The sequence below is a fragment of the Osmia lignaria genome, chromosome 3, assembly GCF_051020975.1.
Source record: "Osmia lignaria lignaria isolate PbOS001 chromosome 3, iyOsmLign1, whole genome shotgun sequence".
NCBI lineage: Eukaryota > Metazoa > Arthropoda > Insecta > Hymenoptera > Megachilidae > Osmia > Osmia lignaria.
The window spans coordinates 11,589,693-11,609,646 of NC_135034.1; the positions used below are offsets into that span (position 1 = coordinate 11,589,693).

At 44.7% G+C, this 19,954-nt stretch overlaps 1 protein-coding gene across 8 annotated transcripts in view; it reads right to left on the bottom strand.

The window, feature by feature from the left end:
- ttk (zinc finger and BTB domain-containing protein ttk) overlaps nucleotides 1-17,943 on the bottom strand; it is a 41,016-nt gene extending 23,073 nt beyond the window's left edge. For 2 of the 8 annotated variants that reach the window (XM_034332523.2, XM_034332531.2), the window contains exons 1-4: nucleotides 15,748-16,126; nucleotides 4,326-4,721; nucleotides 3,367-4,129; nucleotides 2,935-2,994 (exon numbers count right to left, since the gene is read on the bottom strand). In XM_034332523.2, coding sequence (XP_034188414.1) covers nucleotides 2,935-2,994; nucleotides 3,367-4,129; nucleotides 4,326-4,544 — 1,042 coding nt within the window. In that variant the 5' untranslated portion in view covers nucleotides 4,545-4,721; nucleotides 15,748-16,126. Of the gene's footprint in view, nucleotides 1-2,934; nucleotides 2,995-3,366; nucleotides 4,130-4,325; nucleotides 4,722-14,261; nucleotides 14,330-14,593; nucleotides 14,867-15,158; nucleotides 15,317-15,747; nucleotides 16,136-17,350 lie in introns of those variants that run through there. The other 6 variants (XM_034332526.2, XM_034332528.2, XM_034332530.2 and 3 more) reach the window with 6 other exon arrangements.
- Nucleotides 17,944-19,954: the final 2,011 nt, after the last annotated feature.

A 19,954-nucleotide genomic window follows, 5' to 3' on the forward strand; every position in this document is an offset into this window, starting at 1 on the left:
CTTATTTATTATATGTTTTAGATTCTGGCATTTCGGAACGGTTTCATTATGATTTTTGAGCGGCTGGCCTCCCCTAGTTCCCTCGCTTCCCCCGCGCAAAGGTAATCTCTCAGAGATCGAATGGTGACTCAGATTAATCTCAACTCACCTGCGCAAAGAGAACAAAAGCAACATGGTTTCACGGTCACTACCGAACGATCATCGTTATGTTCGACATCTTCGAAGCACTCTCTGTTTGTAGACGCGTCCGTGCGTGCGTGCGTGTACGTTAGTACAGTTATTTCATTTTTCATTTATATTCTGTTTTCTGTTTTTTTTTTTTTCTGTTCTTTTTTTTCTCTCCTTCCATTTGCACAAAGAACGTAAACGTCAGTATTTTTTTTCTTTTCTTTTCTATCATCTCTTTTTCTCAATCTCTCGCTCAAACTTGTGTCTCTCTCTTTTTCTCCATTATTTCCTTCGTTTCTCGTGTTCGTTTCTTTTTTCTCTCCTTCGGTAGGTTCTTCGATGGAAAAATCTTCGCGTTTTCTTTCCACTCGCGGTGAACTGAACTAGGCAACGAGAAGAACGCAAGAGAAGGCGGAAGCGATAAAAACCTGCCGACGTTCGTTGTCCGTTACTACACGCACGCATCTTTCTTTCTTTCGTTTTCTTTTCTTTTTATTTTATTCTTTCTTTTCTTTTTTTTTTTTTTTTTAAATTTCACCGCGGTCTGTCATCACTCGGGGAACGTATATAAACTGCGTTCGCAACTTCCTCGCAACGAACGAACGTGGAAAAAAAAACCAGTTAACCAGCGTTTTGAAATAAAAATCAGAAAAAAAAAAAGTAAGCACCGCTAAAAGCTGGCTCCACCCCCTCCTTTTACCAAGTGGCCAATGGCAGCGAAGCGTTTCTCATTCGTGCGGGGATGATGTGTAAATATATATATATATTTATATATGTATACAGTAGAATCGGGTTTGAAAGGGTAAGTAAAATAGTGATAGCAAACAGAAATGTACGTATATACATAAAAATATATGTATATGTATAAGACGAACGGAGAATGAGAAAGTAAGAAAAAGGAACGAGGCGCTGCACATTGGCCGAGCATAAATTACATGGGTATGTATATATAAAATACATATTTGTCCTTTGAACGAGAATCGGTGGGTGGTAGGTTAGAATATTTTTTGGAGGCTACAGCATTCGAAAAGGGAAGTAGTAGTAGTAGTAGTAGTAGTAGTAGTAGTAGTAGTAGTAAAATAGTAGTAGTAGTAGTAGTAGTAATAGTAGTAGTAGTAGTAGTAGTAATAGTAGTAGTAGTAGTAGTAGTAGTAGTAGTAGTAGTAGTAGTAGTAGTAGTAGTAGTAGTAGTAGTAGTAAACTTTGTGTTTTTTTTTTGTTTTATTTTTTTTTGGCACATTTTCTTTTTATATATTGGTTCCGCTCGAACGTCTCGTCGGTTCAGAAGAGTAATAATACAACACACCCTGTAAATGGGCCTCAACGAGACGACGGCTTCCTTTTCTCTCTCGTACACTCTGATTTCTTTTCGTTATGCATTATTATTTTCTGTACTCGATATATATGTATATACATTTTTTTTTCTTTTTATTTTTTTCTATTTTATTTTCGACTTTGTCACAGGTCAACACGCGTGACTCAAGTAGAGGGTTCCTCGTTTTTGATTTTTTTTTTTTTAACCCGTAACAAAACACAGTGCGCATCGTGTTTCGTTAGTTCGCCACGGCTTTTAACTGTGCCGAAAGATTTGTTTCAGGTTGCATGGAAAAAAAGGAAACGGTTCTTTGTTTTTCTTTCTAAACAACGGGTCGACTTTAGAAATTCGCGCGACACGTTCCGGGAGCCCCTATTTCTCACCTGCTGCTCCAAATCGCTTTTCTTTCCTTCGAATACTCGGCATGATTTGTTGACCTTAATTTCACGTAAGGATGCTAGCTCCTCGAGTTAACATCTTAACGAATCGCGTTCGTCAACAAATTCATCGACTCGAGTCGGAACATTAATTTTTACAAGTGTACTTGAGTCTACGGTTTACAAGGAAAAAAGATAACCTTCCCGGAAACATTGTTGCGATATTGCATATTTTTTTTTTTTTTTTTAACACGTAAATTGCTCGCAGTCGCGCAACGACGAACAAGGTAAAATTAACGGACGAGAAATTCTGAAAAATTAAATTCATTAGCACATCGTTAAGCAGTTTTGGTAATTTTCCTCAAATCTAATGGCAATTTCACAGTGATACCCTGATGATACAAATTAACAGATAAATTATTGATAGAATTGTTGGGGATATGTGTTTTAGAAAGGCTCGAATCTTTCATACTAACTACCGTCGATCGACCTCGACGAATCGTTCTTTTTATATTATTCAATTATAGCAAGTAAATCAATGAACGATTAAAGCTGCGATAAGGTTATTGTTTTTCAAACGCACCCACGTTACACTAACGTTTCTCCCTTTCGATTTAATTAATTTTACAAAGATAAATTAAGGATAAATTTTCCATCTACTCTTTTTTATAAATAGCACGATAATCTAGCTGAAAAATTATTCATCGTTGTTTAATAATTTTTACTGATTTCTAATCTAAAAATAAACATATTGCTATCTGAACGCAAACAATGAACATTTTTGCGTACCCCTAATATTATATACTTTCCATTAATTTGAAAATAAATGTTATTGAACAGTATCGTGTCCAAACATAATTCCATATATTATAGGTAAATAACTGATTTTAAATTGACCCGTTTAAATCGTTCCGAATGGAATTATCGTGTGTTAAATCTGCTTAAGCGAACGCGTATCGAAGACATTAAAGATCCAGCCTACATCGTGTTATTTCGATTACGCGTACGTTACGATACGATGATTAAAAGTGGAGCAAACTGTTAATCGTGTAAGCTGACAATGGCATCTCTTACCTTGCTTGAAACCTTCGCTCCCTTGCCTACTGTGCGGCCGCGCGAACGTCTCGTCAGAGCCTGATAAGCAAATCAAATGAATTAGATCAGTCGACAAATTCCCGAGGGGGTTATTGAAAAATTCATCTGTTAGATATTTTATTGAAACAAAAGGAAAGAGTTCAGGAGCAATGTAAAATTAATTTCTGCGTCATCCTCGACAGATGACAGTATTCAATCAGACGTGAAATAGCACCAGTCATCAATAAGACGTTAATAACTGGTAATGATGTACTCGACGGCAATAAACGACGCATATAAATTACTCGAGCAAATCTAAGATGCCTGTCAAATGATTGAAACAAATCATTTCTATAATTGAATAAAAACAATTCTTTTACCCTACGAGTCTGAAACCCTTCACCTTTATTTCATGTAGAATAATTAGTTTACCTTGGGCAGAGGTGCTAGGCGTTGGTTCCGGTTCTCTCTTGACGCGGGGTGTAATCGACTCAGGTGTATCGGTACCGTTCTCCGTTGGCTCGTCCTTTCTCGACGACGACAAGGATGACGCTGCCGCGTTGTTTCCCGTCGTAGCCGAATTCCCCAGGTTATTACTGCTCACGTTGTTACTACTCGCGGAACCGGTACCGTTCCCACTTCTACCACCGCCCCCGCCACCATTCCCGCTACCTTCGCTCTGAAAGTCGATACTCATCTTCATTTCCATCATCTCCGGCGAGCCTTGTACCAGATCGGCTCCCGAGCAAGACTGCAACTCCTGTCCGGATATCTCGCCGATCGGTGTGTCGGATGAACCGCTCAACTTCCTCGGTCTACCCCTTTTCCTCTTTGGCGCGGATAAGGCCGAACCGAGGAGAGGATGGCTCGACATATGGTGCATCCTCTTCTGCGATACGTGGTGGTGAGGGCCGATTTGGTTTATTCTATGTAGATTCGGTGGCGGTGGAGGTACTGTGTTTTGATTGCCAAGCAACGATGAGGTAATACTAGGCAAGTCACACTTGTCCTCGTTTACCTCCGTCAAACCCTTTATCCTGAGAGACTCGGCGACTCTCAAGAAGGCCGTTAACCTGTCCTGGTCCACGCTCACCTCGCCGCGATACATGAAATCCAAAAGGCTTCGCATGTCCACGTATGGGACATCTTTCAGAATGACTATCGGGTGCTTGTCGGGGTGGCCGACGAAAAGGGCCTGTAGAAAAGAAAAAGGATCCCCCGAAAAGGGAATAGATGAATTATTGATACCGCATCGTATAAATTAATCTATCGGTTATGAATAATTGATAACGTCCTAGAAGAAAGAGCATATGGGCAAGTTATAATCAACTAGCTCTCTCTTTCTTTCTCTTTGTTGTCGACGAAACTGGGTTGGGCTGTTTGATTCTTACCTGAAAGTAAGGGCTACACGCCGACAGCACCATTTTATGTGCCCTGAGTAGCTGACCCTCGACAGCCAGCGTAACGTCGACGAACGACTCGTCATGGAGCAGTTGGTCGAAAACAGAGAGTAGATTACTTTGATGATTGTTCCAGCGCAGACAAAACCTCTGCGACGCCATCGCTTCGCTTCTCAGATCCGCCAAGTTACCGTTAATGTCCGCTAACATCAGATCTAGTGTTGATCTTTTTATCGGTATTCCTGCCGCCGCCGCCGCCTCGTCGTCGTTTCTTCTCGTCTTCCTCGACGAAGCCGCTTGCTCTTACTCGTGCTCCTGCTCGTACTCGTGTTCGTGCTGCTCTCTTCTTCATCGGCCACAGTTTATCATATCCTTCCTTCTCGTGATCTGTGCAACAACAATACAATTCTGTTTGATAATTCGAAAAGTTCCCGCTCAAATTACGCTTAGCTAAAGGATCTAAATTGCTTTTCGCGTCGATGATTCACGGGTAAAAACCAACGAATCGCGTCATTAACTGCCGATTCGTGAATCGAAAACAGTGCGGATCGGTAGGTATATTTCTCGGTAAACGATATTCATCCTGAAACGATGGCGAGTCCTCTAAACTCGTGTACCGCGTATGTATACACGTTATGTATAACGTATATACGATAACGCCTGCATGCATAATCGTCCATATAAGCTAGCGAGACGACACGCACGAGGTATGAACGTGGGTGTACGACCCTGGAGGACGTAGGTTGGGCGAATAGGCGACTCAGCTCGGTTCGTGCCTTTTATGTAATTCTCTCCTCACCCCTTCGCCGGTCGAATCACGGTCACGTACGCAACGTTTGTTTCGCGGACAACAGGGACGCGAACATTTCCTCGCTCGGTCGAAGGGCGGAATTCGCGATGAAAAATGAAATCAAACGATTAGCCGGTAGGACGATAACCGTGTGACAGGAGAATTGAAAAAATTTACAAAACCTCTGCTACGGAGGAAGACGAGAATGAGTTGTGCACCGATTACTCATTCAACGACTGTACAACTATACCGTGATATTGCAAAACAAAGAGGTTGTCATGCGGCGACGCTTGCTGCGTCCGTAATACGAGCACCGTCGTTGAATTATTTGCAACAACGTCCCCGTTGCGTTTCCCTTCCCGCAGGGGAAGAGAAAAATAAGCGAATCGGAGAATCCTTGGACGGTCGATTGAAAAATGGAAAAGATTCGTAGGAGGATAAGAGATTGAAGGAGGAGGTGGGTGGAAAAAGGCGAGGATCCTGCCTCATCCGTCTGATCCGCCTGCTCGGTCCTCGCGACTACACATAACGCGGAGGGAAGAGGGTCGTCGGGTCGGGCCATGAAATCAATAGCATTTTCTACGCATTCGGATCGATAGAACCAGCTTTCCCGTTGGTTTCGCGCGCAAATCTCGATACAACACGCGTGTAAATAGTACACCGTGAATACGTTATTCACTGTACGCGTATTCGTTTTAAGTATATTGTACACGGTTATGTATATCCGATATATAAACGCGGGATGGCTGGTCTCTGCACGACCTTGCACGACCTTGTTAATACCCTGAGTGAATGGTTTTCACGGTGAATGGCACGTCATCATGGTGCGATACACGGCGTGGTACATAAACGATAGGATCGGACTGGAATCGAGCGATCGATCGAAGGGAATTTCTGAAATGTGGCGGGAGACCGTTTTCCACGCGAGCTTCCTTCTTTCGACATCGATGCAGACCACCGCCGCCGTCTTCAACCTCGATAAATGGATTACGTAATGAAATCGTGCAAACCGCTTGATTAAATCGGCCGTAAGAAAAGTGGAGGCGAATCATCGCGATGACGATGTATCGATCGAACTTGACGCGATGCTCCGTATCCCCGACCTCCCCAGGCCCCGTTCTCTTCGATATTAAATAAGTAAATAAATAAAAGGAACAAGGAAAAACGTTTCGCGTAATCAACGATTACGAAATCGTATTTTATTCTACTTGAAAAACATATTTTGACCCCTCGATGACGACCGTTCCGAATGCCCTGAACGATTCGACGGATAAAATTGACGCGCGCAGTGTCGCGCGAGTTCATTAAAGCCTCTATGAATTATTGTTTATTCTACGAATATTATCTGGCAACGATTGCGTAAAGTGATTCTGTTGAATCAGCTGGATTCATCGCCTCTCCGCTGACAGTGTTATATTTGCTGCGAACAACGTTGGAGGGGATATTCTAGTGGTGTAAATTCGCGTCATTTGTTGTTCCTTTATAAATTTCCGAATTTCGTAAATTATCCTCTATTACCTATTAGAGTTTTCCTTAAGTTTACCCTAGAATCTACTAAGACTAAAGGTAAGTATTCCTAGATGCTCCTCCCTAATTTTTCCCTAGATTCTACCAAGACTAAACTCTACCCTCAATCAAGAGATACCTTAATGAACCAACGTACAAAAATTTTATAATTTTCACATCCAAATCCGCGTTTGCGATCGAATGGTTTTAAACGAATAGAATCAGGTATCTCTGGAACAGGTGAGAAAAAGTTTGTCGAACGTATCCGATGAAGCGTGGTGGAAAGTTATCCGAGGAAACGAAGCGAACCGAGGGAACAGACGCAAATGAAGACCGTGACAGTGTACACAATTGCGTTCCTCGAAAGGTGCACGTATAACAGGCACCATCGAGTCACCTCTTGGTTATACATATTTATTTAGTCGCGTGGATACCGCGGATCGTGTTCGACCAGTTTTCGAGCAGACACGAAAAAAGTTAGTCTCCGACAGTCGTAAAACTGTAAAACTAAAATTCGTTTTCTAGTGTCACGCGAAACGAAACGTCATCCGTCTAAACGGGATCGGAAATATGCTATTCGTAGTCGATCGACAATGGCCGCGTATAATTAAGCCGTTAATTACTTCCAATCCTCTCGTATCATTCCTCTCGTTAAAGGTACCGAGAGCGTAAGCCGGCCGATCTACTCTAATACCGATTAACGAAGAACGGTCTCGCTCTGATAACGGTTAATCGTGAAATTCGTGAAATAGGAAGCAGGAAAGCGAATCGCGTAGATCTAACGAGCGTACAATTCGTTCGATCACGCGTAAGAGCGTGGCGCTAGCTAGTGATAATGCTCGATTAAACGATATTTACGACTTCGATATATCGAATCGAGTTACGCGGCTAGATAGAGGGACGCGCCTCTATGCTCGATGAAACGTTCCTAGTCATCCGATAAGAGGATTCCTGTAACGATTACGAATCAACGAAATGCTGGTTAACGCACGCTACATTCACGGTTAATCCTCCGCGTGTACCGCTCGACGAATGGGTTACTTCGTCCCGTTATATTCCCTTAACCATCACGGTCACCCAGCGTTATCCATCGTCACCGCTCGCTTCTCGTCCATTCCGACATCGTGGTCACAACCGGCGACCCCATTGTTCCTAGGCTAACGCGCCTATGTATATTCATCGTATCTACCAGCCAACTAACGATGCACACAAAAACTGCACCGCCCTGACGCCCCTGACAAACGCGTATCCACGATGACACGCACACGTACGCAACACGCGGCGTGCGTCGTAGAGAACGAACGTCACTCGGCCACACTTCTGTGACCCCGAAAGCAACGAGGTATCCGCGATGAATAGAGAAAAATAATATGCGTTTCGATCGAAAGTAGATGAGGGTAGAAGAGAGACTGGAAGATTCGAAACACTAACAGTATTGGTACGCGTGTGCCCGGCTCGCAATTTGTGTTGTAAACAGAAGCAGATATGTGGGCCATCATCATCGACGACACCGAGACGCGTTATAGGTTAAGCGATCTAAGCGCGCGCTCGCGATCTCGCGACCCATAGTTCGCAAAACAGCACAGCTATAATAGAACCGTACACGCACAGTCAGGCACGCCTGTTGCGCTCGCACACGTGCGCGCCGATGGTATTCGTATGCGTGCCACGCACACGCGTGCGCTACATTCTCGTTGGGACGCACACGTCCTTAAACCGAGGATAAACTTGTGTATGTGTATGCCGTGTACGCGACTCGCTCCTCTCATGGCCACGCATTGCGTAATCAGCACCAGCGGCAGAGTCACGCCGAGGTACAAAACGAACGACAAAGCGCGGCAAATACCGCTGCGTTTCGAGAGTCTGAAATCCTCGTTCGTCCTCCCTGTCTCGCTCCCTCCTCCCCTCAGCACTCTTTCTCTTTCCCGGTCCTCCTGCCCCTCCTCCTCCTCCCCCTACCATTTACTGTTTCGACGCTTCCGCGTATAGAGGATACACGGGTGTAGGAGAGATACGCGGCGTGGTGTGCGCGTCTAAACCAGAGGTGTCTAGGTGCACACCACGTGATCCATTAATAGCGTTTAAAAAACGGCAAGTTTTTATCCTAGGATTATTCTCGCCGTGGCCAACCAACAGATACGTATCGATAGAGAAACATTTTGATGAGTCATCGTTCAAGGATGTACGTGTCAGTCGACAAAATCGTTTCTGCGGGAGGAATTCTGCAGCCCGTCACGGTGCACCGTCGTGACACGCCGAGAGATATTTTTCCGTTCTTCTTTCCATCGCGACCGTCTCGCTCGCGATAATGGCGCACCGCGTACGCGGTATCCGCAAACAACCGTCGACGATTCGACCGGGTTTTATCGCGTCACTCCGTAAGTTAGAATTTTTACGTTTGCGAAACGAATTAAAAAAGAATCGAGAGAACGATACGGAGGAATTATTGGTATCGGTCGGTCTAGAATAAGGGTTGCTTCATCGATCGACCGAATTTTAATGGTGGATCGAGGTCGAAGCCAACCGAGTGTGCAACCAGCGAACAAAATGGCTAGATAAACGGATTAAAGACGGGTCGATGAAGAAAAGGCGCGAATATTCCGATTTCTCGGGGAAAATAATCCCAAGAGGGATTGAAGGAACTAAAAAGTTCAAAAAATGATTCTATTCCCTAAAATTAATTGAGGCAGAAATTTTCTAGGCCCTAGAATTTTCTAGTAGGGTTAATGGAAAGTCCTAGTTACGTTTTTGTTACCGAACAAGAACAGGCTAATAGCGTTGCAGCTCTAGAAACATCCTACTTTGCTTCCGGAAGTAATTAAGCGAGGTATGTACCTATTAACCAGACACGGGACATTTTTAATAATATCATTTCTCCTTGGAATTCATTTTAAAGAGATACTTCAATTTCAAACTGAAATTCGCCGAAATTTCCTTATTCGAAAGGTCAGAGAAACCGTCTCTTTACACATCCCCCCAGGCATCGATAATGGAGGACTGCGAAAAAAGAAAGAAAAAAAAAAGAATGAAGCGAGCGAACAGGTTAGGTTTGCAATAATCAATATCGTTAGCCATGAAATAAACGCCGGGTCGAAGCGGACCCGGTGGCCGTGCTCGACAGAGCGATTTGGGGTTAACCTTACCGCGGAGACGAACGGATTTTCCTCGGCCGGTGGTGTGATATAATTCGGGAGTGTTTCAAATCGAGCGAGGCAAGTGTTCGCTCGGATATCTGTCCCTTGTCGCACCTCCTCCCACTGGGGGAGTGCCAGGATGTGCTTGGAACGATGAACGCACTCTCGCAGTTCACACATTCCCGAGTGCGCTCGCGCGTGTGTGTGTGTGCTCGTTGCGTTGCACGAGAGACACGCGTACACACGCGATAGTTTGTCGGCATCGGGCACAGGTACGGTTCATTCCGTTAGGCTGTAGTGGAAGCACCAGGTACGAAGTTAACGGAGAATTTTGCGGCAAAGGGGAAGAGGGATTGGCTACCGAGGAACGTGTCCCACATTTTAGAGCCTTCGTGGAGAAATACTCGGAACAATTTCTGATTCGTTCGTTCGTTCGTTCGTACAAAACGAAACGCGACGCAGAAAACGAAGATCACGCCAGTTTTTCGGGGCTTGTTTGCCGAGACGAATGGAAAGTCACGCCTACTTTTGCATATTCGAAACAGACACCAGATTCATAGGGAAATAATAAATGATTACTGCAGCAAAAATAAGTGTGAAACGTATACGCTATAACGCTACGATGAATAATGCGGCCTTATTAACATAATTAGAGTCTGAAACATTTCGAAAGCATCGGCCTAATTTGGAAACGTATACTGCCTATGAAATTTATAATTATTCCTTTGTATTTCGTAATACAACGTATGGGATAAAAAAAAGTTTTTCAACGAGTCGTCTGGTCGAGTGGAAAAACGTCGTCAACCCTAAAAAGAATATCGTTGCTCCGTCACCAGGATTCCGAGACGTTGAATCTCGGCTCTTGAAGAGCTTGCTCTTTTGCCCCTCTCAGACATGTGACCACCACAGTCACGATCGAAACGTACACACACACAGCCGGTCTTGACTTGTGAGCAACTCTCACGCACTCACGCGTGCACTCACAGACAGGTCGGCCATCTTTCTTTCTGTTAGCTTGCACCCTACCCCTCCTACCCGGCAACGCGCCCTCCTACACCTCCTCAACCTCGTACCTACCCCTCTCTGACGCTCCTCGCCCTCACGACCACCACCCTTCCGCCGGCAACGACGGCCGACCTCGCCGCGCGCATTGGCGTCCACCCTACATTTTTTCACAGTCGAACATTCTTGATTCTTAAAGACTTCTTTCTCTAAACATCGTGTCCGATCGAATGTTCGTTCGCGATTATTGCGAAACGACGTAGAAACAACAACGGGACAGTTTACGACGAGAAAAATCAAAATTTACGACCGACAAATAGGGAAAAAACCGACCAAACTGAACCTTCCTGCGAACGAATTAATGTATTTTGATAGCATTTTCATTGAATTAATAAACACCTTATGGTAATCGAAACAATATTGTTTCTTTTTTTTTTTTTGTGTATAAAAGTGGTCGACCCTGCACCGTGCTGCCTGGCTTTTCAGCGATTTCCTACGCAACGTTCCGTTCCCATAGAGCGATTAAATCTATGCACCGTTGCCGACCCTCCGTTAAACACGATCGCCCCTCGATGCGCGCATTGCTACGCTGCGATCACCCCTGTCTGCTTTCACTAAATTCTGTTGGGCAGTTCTCATGAAAAGTTAACTTCGTTTCGAAGGATTCACAGGTGTTCGGAGGCGACCTTCTTTCAGGTTTAAACAGCAACCCATGTAGCAATTAGCGATATTTTAATAAACGTTTAACAACTACAATGATTCTCGATTCAAGATTAATTTACAATTCACGATAAGTTTCTCCTTTCTTTTTTTTTATTACGACAAAGCTAGTTGGTAATGTTATTCGATTCCACGGATCCGTGAGTACCGATGGAAAACTTGACTTATCGTGGGAAATAAGAATCGTTCAACTCGATCGATATAAACGATCTTACTAGATTGACTAATAATTTGCAAGTAACTCGTTATTTAATGCGACCTCCGTTTTTCAAGCAGTCACCACGAGAAACGTGGCAACCTCGGTTGACGTACAGTGTCGTGCAAACGTATTACGTGCCTCCACGATACTAGACACAGGTGTAACTAGGGCGCGAAGCTGAACACCCATTTCACGATATAGCTGGTATGGTGTGTTATGAAAACAGGTGCAAGTATACCCAATTCTTATTTCACGGCGTCTAGTTTCGAGCGACCGGCTTGTCGTTGACGCACACCATCCCCGGTGAATCATTCCAAGGATAAAAGATATTCGGACAAAAGAACACAATCAGAAAAATTATCCTTCGAAACGGTACCCCTCTCCCCCAACGAGAAGCTGTTGTTATTACAGGGCATTGTCGAGTAATCAGCACCCCTGACAAACAGTATGACGTGTACCGATAGATAATGGAATACACAGAGGGTAAAGTATTCGTCATTACCGAGTAAAATCATGCACCCGAAATGACGTCATCGGAAGTTATTCATAACGATTAAATTACTGAACAGAATGAAATCCTGTCTGTTCTTCTTTTTTCTATCTGTACCCCTACTACCAACTCCGTGACTACTTGTTGCCCGGACACGTCTTTCGAGATTATTCAGAGAGTGAAAAATTTACGGAAATCGTCTGACACCATATCTGTATGAAAATCAAAACTGCTACGACTTGGCAAAAGTGCAAACTGCTGTCGGAGTCCGACATTCTTGTAATGGATATATCCTGACGACCACACAGTCGTAATCCACACACGTAATAAAAGGAACAACGGATGGGGAGTACAGGGAGAGGCAGCACGTTGCACAGTCATCACCGTTACACGAATGCGCAGGCGCACGCACTTCGGATAGTTATATACGCTTTTTACCCGTAAAATAGAAGTATGTAATTCATAGCAACTCTATAAAATAGTTCTATCCTATCACGACTATCAACGATCGAAAATATATTCCGTATAACTTAAGATCACACTCGATATTTCACTAAACTTCTATTTCCTAGTACGTTTTAACCAATCAGGAATAATGGAACAACTTGTTATGATATCCTAACCTTGTACACAAAGAAATTTTTCCTCGAATAAAAATCTATATACAAAACAAATAATAAGTTGTCACTGATATTATCGATAAGATTTTAAGAAAGATTTGTTTCCCTATCGTAAGAAGTATTCTTATTCTAATCTTTACTGACCTGATCCTCTATCAGCATGAACAGCGAATCCCAACGGTAGAAATCTGTACTATCGACCGACGCGCAGGAGCGCGGGAAATTTGAACGGGTGAAGACGAAATTACACCATTCAGTTATTCGTCAGGATGAATCAACAAATGATACTTGTCACACTAATAAATTAGTCAAATATTACCATCGCGAGGGTTCCCTGTTACTCCGAGCTATTTAGTCGAACCCTCCCTATTTTATACACACGACCACCATCATCACCACTATAATCGACGCTTCAACCCCTCGCGGGTACCACGATAAAATCGTCACGCTAGTTTAATCAGGAACCCGCAGGAAGTCCCATGTAAGTTCTCAACGAAACACACGTGGGTACGAATATGTTGAGCATCAGTGCACAAGCCAGCACTTGTCGCTTGTATACAGGTTATATCACTATTTTTCAAACGCATCCGTGATTCATTATCTATTTTTCAATGCAATGTCCTTAAACAATTTATAAATTTGTTCTCTTTAAATAATTTTTAATTGCGAAATGTTCGATGGAGTACATAACCCTTCGTCTCGATAGAAAAGGAATATAAATTCATTAATGACGGAGATGTAGATAATACTTGTTTACATAAGGTGTTATTAAACAATAAATTCTGATAGCTATTTTCAATTAAATTTTGTGAATTAAAACCTGTAGCTTTAATGAATTCAATAACAAGCCGAAGCATTATTCAAAATGGAGTACCTTAGACCAGCAGAAACACCACGTGTCTGAACCACGTGGTTGTTAGGTTATTTCACTTGGCAGGAGGTCGATAGAAGAACACGTTTTTCCGTTATATTTTTCATAATATAATATCTAAAAATCGTCAGAGCAACAGTGGTGTAACAAGGGAACAAAAATTCAGAGGAAAAGATGAACTACGTAGAAAACTACAAATTTATGTAAACGAAGTAATTTGCATCTTTGATTGATGTTACAAGGAAAAATGTTTAATAACTATATGGCGCAAAATGTTGCAAACCAAGTCCAATCTTTGTCCAAGTATGCCTATATCTTCAAGATAACAACGAATCCCTGTTTAAGATAACTACACTCGTCGGCTAACGGTAAATCTGCACTTTGAATTCTTGCACGAAGTACAGAATATTCAGAATTTTGTGAAAATACGTACAAGTCCCGGGGGGTTTCAAAGAAGAGATATTTAATAAGAATTCACGAAATTTAGAAAAGAGAATAAAAATATTCCTATCCGTTCATTTGAGAAAATAATCATTTTTAAGATAACTATAAAAATCACATCTTAATAAATTAAAACAAATCGCACACAACGCACCTGTAGCACACTGCTGATATTCCACACTGTTCACATAGCTGCTTCGTAACGATACCCTCTTTCCTCCGCTACAAACATTTGGCACAAACAAGCATCGATTGTTTTCCCTTTTTTCTTTTTCTTTAATTATTTTTTCCCGAAAGGTCACCTCAATCCAACACAAGTTACATAATTTTCCACTACAATGTAGGAACTAAGCGATTAGTTAACGCGCGCGCGGTGACACTGCCGACCGAAAGGCACGTTCTGACACGTGCTCGTACTCGAGGCTGTGGTACTGATCCGATCTCGCGCGTTTGCAAAGACGAGTAAGGTATGTGTACACAACTCACCTGTTATGGTACGTGGTGACGATTGTAATGCGAGTCGAAGGTTACATTAGCCGAATAGGAAAATATGAGACAGCCGGGGGAAAATCACGAGGAGGAAGTGAACACACGATCGACAGGCAACAATGACGCTCCCTCACGAGGGAAGGAACTGCACAGGCACACTGGGGAACAAGCGGCTCAATGAACACAACAAGGGGGAGGATGGTCGGCGGATGGACGAACGAACGAACGACTCGACTCGAGTCGAGTCAGCCTCGACACCCCGGGGCGTATCGGCGCCTATGGGCAGCGCCATATCCGACCGCGACACACGTTCGACAGAGAGAGAAAAACCGAGAGACAGAGAAGGGGAAGAGAGAGGGACGAAATACACGAGGAAGACGGAATGATTCCAAGAGCCCAGGGAGAGAGGAGGGAGAGAAGATTTACGCAACCCTCTCTCGCTGAGCGAAAATCCACGTCGAGAGGCACGCTGTCGTCGATGCGTCGATAAGCCACGTAGTATCCTCCTTACACGCGCTTCACTTTTTTTCTCGATGTTTTTCCAAGAAACTGTGAAACTAACCTCTCTTTTTACCCCGCCAACGTTCACTCTCTCTCTCCCGCTTACGAGGTTAACCCTTGCTACGTACCACGCACACATACACAATATCACACCATGGCGTACGCGTTACACGACGTACCACGATCGTGAGCGCATATAAACATACGAAACGAAGCACTAGCAAACACACTTGATATTCGAATAATACACTACACCAGTAACTACGACGATGACGATGACGGCAGCAACGATGACGATTGAGCACACGACACGAACGAATTGTGAAACTCGGAGAACAAGGGGGCGAGTAGAGTGAGACAGCATGAGGTAAAAGATACGTGTAGGGGGTAAAGAGGGAGAAAGCGGTGAGAATGTGTGAGGGAGAAAGAAACGCGTCCTCTCCTCCGCACTGGTAATATCGATTCGGAGGGTAGGCTCGATGGCAACGACCCTACCTGGTTTGACGAAACGAGCTCAAAGCGCACGGTACATTTTTCAGCTTATCGACACCGCCCGGTTTTTCCCGATGACACCCGACTCCCGTAACAGCTCGTTTCTATCTATTACACGATAGGTTAGAAAATTTACACTATGCACCACGTCGACTTACCTTGGCATCCTGGGATGCGGCTGATTCGACGACGGGGTGAGAGCCTCTCCACCGAGGACGTGCGACTTCGTCCGTGTAGCGCTAGGACGCCATGTCATCAAGTCGAGGCGCGGACTCGGGGCAAATCGCGCATATACACACCGATAGAGAGAGAGGCGCACGAACACCACGTAGCTGACCAACCCGCTGCCTGCCGTGCTGAGAATTCCTGCTGCGCCACCGAACGGCCGTCACGGAACCTCGCCTACGCCCGCCTAGCGCCACGACCGTGCTTTCCGTCCGTGGTACCCTTCACCGCTTTGTAACGCTCGCGACACCCGCCCGTTTGCGCGCCCTCGTTCAACCGAACCACCGAAGCCGAGTCGCGCACAACCTCCCGCAATCCTGCCACCGCCACCAAACCGATACTCCCCACTACACCCTTCACCCTCTCCTTATACCCCCACCTTCTCACCCTTCTCGTCACGCACTCCTCCCTGCCCACCGCACCGCAACACCCTCTACTCCCTCGCGCCATCCTGCGCGTTTCGTCCTTCTCGTTTCCCCTCTTTTACGCTCAAACTTCTTCGTCTGTTTCCTACCCGCGCGTTCTATCTTTCTCTCTCCCACCGATTCTCCCACTCTTTCCTTAACCCGCAAGGAACGAATCGCCTGACAACTATCTCTTTCTTTCCAACCGTCATCTTCTCTTCTTATCTCCTTCGAAACCTAACAAACGCATTCCCTCGATTCGTCTTCCTCTTTCTTGCTCCTCACCCTCGATCACCCTCCAAAAAGGGCACTTATTTTCGCCCCTTTGTTCTCACGCTTGTGACCAACTTCTCCCTCTTTTTACCTTTCCTTAAACTTGCCACCTTCCCCTGCCTGTACGCCCTCGTTCCACGGGCTTCTTTCGCGAACACACCCTCTCCCTCTCCTACCTCCTAGCTACTTCTTACGTCGCGTTACTGCGCACTCGTTCTGGCAAAGTCGCCACGAGCTCGTGCAACTACTCCGCTAACTTGTTACCCATTGACGACGTTATGTGCGGTTCCAGTAGTTGCGACAGTCGCTTATCGCTTCTCGTATTATTTCGATAAAGGAAAATGCGGGTTAAAGGGGCACCGAGTCTCCGTTAAAAGTTTTTAAAATAGAGTCGTACGGATTACGTTATTAACTCGTGACGCGATATCACGTTTATCCTTCATTATGGCTTTTTTTACTTTGCATTTTTCCGATCGCTGATCGAATGTTTTTAAGTATTAAAAAAAAAAAACAATTGACGTTCGTACCACGCGTAGAAAGGGGTGAAGAGGTGGACACGACGGTACCCCTTCAACTGGATGAACGAAAATAAGAAATGATCACAAATTGTTTTCGAGATGATCGAAGAAAATGAAATTCAAGGGGGTTGAATGTAAAAGAATTGGAAAGAAATTCACGAATGTGCCAAGACTGTTTGTAGAGGAGGTATGTTACGAGTTATACACGCAACCACGATTTGCGTCTGCGCACTTTTTTCTGTACAGACTCGCCAAGCAGCGGCGTAAGATAGAGCGAGACGGCCGCTCTCCGCCACGAGGCCGTTTCTCAACTTCTGAGCTGCAAATGTACAAGTACCAACCACATTTGCGTATCCTGGTAGTAGTTTGTCGCTGCTTCAGCTTCCGCTTCGTTTCTCGAGCCTTGTTGCGTATCCGTGGTAAGAATCCGTGCGTCGTCACGTTGCCATGGAAATAAACGCACCTTCGTCTGATTTCCTCGTTGAATCAACGTGTGTTGGTTGCGTGTCGTCACCGGAATCGTTGCGCTACGCTGACGGCACCTTGACACGTTTACCCCGACACGCGTATTCTACACCATCGCAATAATGTCGAAACGACTTCATTATCGTTGCTCTTATTACGCGTCGCACACTATCTCTATCGATACGATTTTGTTTTAATAGAAAACGAAAAAATCAAATCACCGATTGTTTCCCGCGCTTTTATTTGAACGCTCTTAAAGGTAACGACGTACCCTATATGTATATGCGAGCAACTAAAAACATGAATGAGGAAAATCGTTTGCTACGTATGTAGTACTTGAAAGAAAACAAGAAAACGTGTGTGCACAGAAGGTATAAACGCGTATCCAACACGAGGGTTGGTTAGAAGTAATGCGCGGGGCGCTGCCGCGGAAGGATCCCCTCGGATCTTTTCGGTCGACTGATAAAAAGGCTTGGAAGCTGCCTTGTCGCGATGGACGAGGCGTATACGGACAAAAAAAGTCGCTGGAAGGGGAAGCTCCGGAGAGTCTGAGAGTCGAGCAGGGGAGAACGGAGCACGCGGGAACGGAGGGATCATCTGTCGGTGGCGGAACTGGGGTGGGGGCGGTAGGCACGGCGGGGACGGTACCGGGGTAAAGAGGTAGGGACATACACGTAGACAACGTGGGTCGGGGGTGAAGGGGAGCTATCACCACCGCCACCGCCACCGTCGACGTCGACGACGCCGCCACGATGATTTGATTCCTCTGCTCGCTGCCTCCACCGCTACCGCCACTGTCACCACCGCTGCCGTTCTGCTGCTGCTGCTTCTGTTTCTGCTTTTGCTGCTTCTAGTGTCCTTGGTTTCGCTCTAGCAAAACTAACGTGCTAGTTCTACTACGTCGAGTTGCGCGTTTGGAGAAACTCGGCTGCCTCTCCTACTGCCAGCGCGCCCACGGCCAGGGCTGTATCGCTTGGGGCTGCGCCGTCCATTCTAATCTCATGACCTCCCTACTATGTATTCCTGCTTCTCTATTCCCGGCAAACGTATTGAAAGATCTAACAATCGATTTCGATTATCTCTTGAAACAGAGGAGACAATATAAAATGACACCTATCGCAACTGTTTTTTCTTGCAATCTGTTCTTACCCGATATAACCTTATCTTATCAGAAATCACGGTTTTCCCTAATTTACAACGTCCATGTTACGTTTGTACGCAAGATTCGACGAAATTCGAATTTAAAAAGAAAAAGAAGAAGAAGAAAAAAAAAGAAAAGAATCACGTCCCCGTTTACACATTTCCATGCGAGTCTATTTACTATACTGGCAATACGAATGCGCAACCTCATGAATAAACAGGGTGTCGATCGTAGTCCCTTGATCTTCGGCAGCCTTGAACCGTCTGTTCGTTGATAGCCGCGACATTCGGTCCGTGAAATGGCTGTGGAACGTCGTTCCTTCATTCGCGGCTAGAACAGGGCCCCAGCTAGTATCTAGGGAACTTAGAAATCCAGTGGAAACTAAGCCGAGTAGAAGGGATACTAGCGGAGGAGGTGGCAGCAATGGCGCGCCGCGCCGTGCGATGCCGCGAGGAGTAGGCAGAGAGGAGACGGCTGCCTTCATATACCAGGGAAAAGAGGACGGCGGAGAGGGTGGAGGGAGGACGGAGAGACAGAGTCGAGGAGTACTACACGTGTCGCTGCAGCGGGGTGTTGACCCCAAATAGCTTTTTTAACGTGACGTAACTACGAAAGGGTTGAGAAACGGCTAGCAACGTCGTTCGACGGCCAACCGACTTCTTAACTAAAGCCAAGCCCTTGCCTTGCCTTTAAGCCTCGTGGCTCTCTCCCCGTTATATCTATGGCACAACGATCCTTTCATACTCGAAAAGCCACTTGCGCGCTTCTCTGCCCGCCACCACTATGACCACAATGTTATAATTAAGATCAGGGATGTGCTCTCGATTTCTGTATATCTCAATGTACACTTGGCACCGAGCTGTCTCTAATATTGAGACAGACATATTTCAACAAATTGTAACCAAAGTAAAATTGATACAACTGTACTTCGATATGTTACATAAACTTCGAAAGAAAAGCATATAAAATTCTTTCGAAAGAAAAATTTGTCAATCGCAGCAGTTTCAATGCGTCGGTTGTGCAACATGTGAATACGGAAATTTGACGACTGTTTGCCCGCTTATTTATGTTGAGACTGCCATATGTGAATTTGCATTACAATTTACATACACTTTACCTTCTTAACGTCGAAGGTGGAGCGTTGCTAATCACATGGTCAAGGGTGACGGGATACAGCGTATTTTTAGCCTCCTTCTAACATCCTCCAATAACTTCTTTCTAAATTCAAAAAAAAAAAAAAATGAAGAAATAAGAAAGTCGTATAATTTATGATGTAATAAAAGATGGATCATTTTGAATTGATCGATAGCTTTTCGTTTGATTGGATAACAAAAATGAA